Source organism: Chaetura pelagica, unplaced genomic scaffold, assembly GCF_000747805.2.
Source record: "Chaetura pelagica isolate M959 unplaced genomic scaffold, ChaPel_1.0 scaffold166, whole genome shotgun sequence".
In the NCBI taxonomy this organism is placed as follows: domain Eukaryota; kingdom Metazoa; phylum Chordata; class Aves; order Apodiformes; family Apodidae; genus Chaetura; species Chaetura pelagica.
In genome coordinates, this window is record NW_009953758.1 from 4,299,362 (window position 1) to 4,303,006 (window position 3,645).

Below are 3,645 nucleotides of genomic sequence, written 5' to 3' on the forward strand. Positions count from 1 at the left end.
CTGCCTGCATCAGCGGGGAGAGCGTCTCAGCACCTGTGTGTGCCCAGCCCCGGCCCGGGGGATGCGCCCTGGGCAGCCCGTCGTGCGGAGCAGCCTCCTGCGCTCTGCCTGGGCTCGGCCCCTCGGCTCTCACCCCGTGCACACCGGCGCGATGGGGGCAGATGTATCCGGATTCCCGGTTGAAGGGGAGCTGAGCTAGCTGGTCGAGAGGTTTCAGTGCCAGAGCTGGTCATCCCTCTGAAGGGTCTGCAGTAGCCAGGCCTCGGCAGCTCCTGCTCGCCGTGGCCAACGGTCCCCGGCTGCCTCTCAGCTGGCTGAGGGAAATGTTTGGGACATGCAGGCTGGAGAGAGATTTTCTGTCTTGCCATGGGGAGGAGAAAGCATGTCCCAGCGGTAGTGCTGACACCCATTTCACTGCCAGCAGGGAAGCTGCTTATTTTCCTGTTTCCGTGTTGCTGGTGAATACTGCCCCGTCCTGCAGCTCTCCCTCCATCTGCAGTGATCCCTGCCTCTGCAGTGATTAGGGCTTAGTGATTAGCACCCTTAGGCTCAGGGAGCTTTATCCCAAAGGGAGCTGTGAAAACCAGCATTGTAGTGATACCGCAGGCAGAGTGGAAGCCAGGGAGAGGGAGAGACAGCAAACTCCTGGTTGGCATTGAGAGGGTTTTTCTGAGGGCACAGATATTTGGAGCCAATGGTTCCTAACACAACAGCAAAGCAGCTGATTTATAGGCCCTAGAGGAGAAAACCAGAAGATTAATGGGTGGTTGGGGTTTGCCAAAACCAGCTTGATAGCCTCAATAGCAGTAAAGGCATTTTATGCAGAAAGATAAGAATTACTTCAGTGTGAGAGGGCAGGCTGTCAGGAAGGGAAAGGCTTGGCTTTTAGGGAGAGAGGATTTCTCTCTGCTGCTCTTGCAGGTCAATGACTCTGTTTCCAGGGCCTTAGAACTAAGGCCATGTGAACACTGTGTAAGAGGGACTCAGCAGCCTCTTGCCAGATCCTTGTTAGTAGCTCTTGGGACTCCTGGGATGGAGCAGAGCACAAGATTTGTGCAGAAAGCAAGGTCAGGTATTTAGGGCCCTCTTCCAGGCATTATCAGGCCTCAAGGGAATCAAAACACGCAGGGAATAAGCAGCCAACTGGGTGGCTGGAATATGTCAGCTGTACACCAGGGCAGTTTGGAGCAGAGCTGTGCTCATGCCTTCAGTTGCATTTCTGCAGCAGCCTTTCCTATGGCTGTTAAACACTCCCACCACAGACAGACAGACTGAAGTTTCCCTCTCACCCCCAGGGCATCAGCTCTGCAAGTCAGCTGGCTGTCATGGGAGGAAAGAAAATAGCACCTGCATTACTAGGTCACGTTCGAGGAGCTGCAGGCAGGGAAGAATGGCTTTAACTGGCACTGCTTGCTAGTGCCTGGCCCTTAATTAAAGCAGTCTGGCTTGCACAGGGAAGCTGCCCCATCCGGCAAGGGTGCTGTGGCAGTGCTGCACTCTGGAGCAGGGAGCTGGTGCTGCTCTGGGCAGTGCATTGCAGTCAGGTTGCTGCTTTTTCCCCCTACATTCCAGTCAATGCCTGGAGAATCTTTTTGAGCCCTAGAAGTTCTGAGGATAGGGAAGAATTAGCTCAACACAGTGGGGCTGCACAAGCCCCAAGTCCAGGCCAGATACACTGTGTACCACAGAGCAGAGGATGCTACTAGTGACAGAAGGGGAAGATGGGATGTGTGGGAGATAAAAGCCAAGTGTGCTGTATTCCTAGGGGAAACCCGAGGTCCTGGGGGTCTGAAGGGCACAGCTGCTCTGAGCAGGATGGCAGGACTTACCTCAAGAGCAGGTCTGAGGTTGCCTGAGGTTGCTCTTAACAAGAAGCAGGCAGCATCACCCCAGCTCTGCTCAGTGAGCAAGGTGGGCTTCCTCCAACGCGCACTGCACAAGTGTGCAGGCATTTGGCCAGCAACCTCCCGAGGGAGCCAGAGCTGCGCAGGCTGGGGAGGCACAGGCACAACCCCATGATGTTCCTTAGTCATGCTGTTTGCTGCAACAAGTGGAAGTGTTCTGGGCAGTAATGAGCGAGCTGTGAAAACCCCTGTGGAAGGGATGGGGCTGATGGCACTGAGGGAGGGGAGCTGTTCTGTTCAAGGACATAAGGGACACAGTTTGTCCTCCTGTGTCTTTGGGCCTGGGCCCCCCTAGCCAGGCTTAGCAGGTAGGGCTTGAGGGGGTTGTTCCCAGCACAGTGAGAAAGGATGTTTATCTTCTCCTTCACCTCTCTGGGAAGCCTGTGCCAGCAGATGAGGTGCTTGGCTGGTGGTGGCAGGCTGAGGCTACCCAGGTGGGATGTCTGCCAAGACCCTGATGGCAGATGGCATGTGCTGCTTCCCAAAGGCCAGTGGGGGCTTGTGTCCATGCTTCCAGACTTTTGGAAGCCCATGCAGAATGGCAGGAGGAAGGTCTCACTTCACAGTGCTGGATCTCCACTTTCACCATCCTTGCAACCCTGCTGTACCTGCAGGTCCCTTGGACCTCACATCCTAGGCTAAAATCCCACATGCAGGCTGGGCTGGGGCTGCCAGAGCTCAGCTGGGCTCAGGGGCAAGCCAGCTGGGGAAAACCTCAGGCCTGGGGCCCCAGGGCAGCCCCTCTGGAGGACATGAGTGGCTGGAAAATCTCCCTGAAAAGGCTCTTTTCAGCTTCTGAAGAATATGAGTCACACACAGGTTGAACAATCCCCTTCCTTCCCCTCTTCTCCCACACACCCAAAATCCCCTGTGCAGGGACCTGCAGCAATCACTGATTCAGAAATTCATGGTATGAGAGCTCTGCGGACTCAGATACTGTGGTGTGGTGGTTGTTGGGGTTTTTTATCTTTCCATAGTGAGGAGAAGAAATGCGTAGCAAGAGAGTGTGCCCAGAGGCTCTGCTCTGATCCTGACCCTTTGCTAGAATCCTCCAGCGGTTTCCTGCGATCAGGCAGGCCTTGACCCCAGGCGGGACCCACGGCTGCGGTAACCACCAGTTCCTGCGGCGATGCTGGGGTTGGATGGGTTGCTGAGACCAGCCTCTTCCTCCCTGGTGAGTAGGAGGGTGTGAGCACTGTGGGTGGTGGGGAAGGGACCCTGCTGCTGGTGCTGCCTTGCGAGGGCGGCGCCGGTAACCAGGGCTTCAGGAGATGCTCCCACGGGGAGCTGCTGCTCCCACTTTGAAAGCAGATAGTTCCCACCAGATAGTGGGAAAGAGGGAGTGGGAACATGGATGGCAAACGTCTCTCTCAGGCCACCTCTGTGGGAAATATGTGGGGGTTGCCACGTAGAGTGGAAATTGGGACAGTGGGGGAGTAGTGCAGGGGTGGCACGTGCCTGCCTTGGTCTGTGCTGCAGAACTCCCCTGGCCCACGGGCAGACACCGGGCCTTGGGTCAGCTGCTTCTGTTCGGGTCCGCGGGGGCTTGGAGGGGACATCCTTGTGTGGGACGGGCATCATTAAGGTGAGATGATGCACGGTGGGGACCTGGGAGGGCCCCAGAGGCTGTCGCTGGGGGTTTTTGGCACAGAAGCGGGGCAGGTGGCTGGGGACAGCGGGGCACCCGCGGGCAAACCCCTCCGTGCTCCTGGAGGGAAACTCGGGACCTTCAGGCGCTGCC

General features: G+C 56.9%; 1 protein-coding gene across 1 annotated transcript in view; it reads left to right on the forward strand.

Moving 5' to 3' along the window:
- The first annotated feature begins 151 nt into the window (after positions 1 to 151).
- The window catches only part of NFKB2 (nuclear factor of kappa light polypeptide gene enhancer in B-cells 2 (p49/p100)), an 11,484-nt gene continuing 7,990 nt past the window's right edge, over positions 152 to 3,645 (forward strand). The window contains 1 exon segment of the mRNA XM_010000821.1: positions 152 to 163. Within this exon segment, the coding sequence (XP_009999123.1) occupies positions 152 to 163 (12 nt within the window).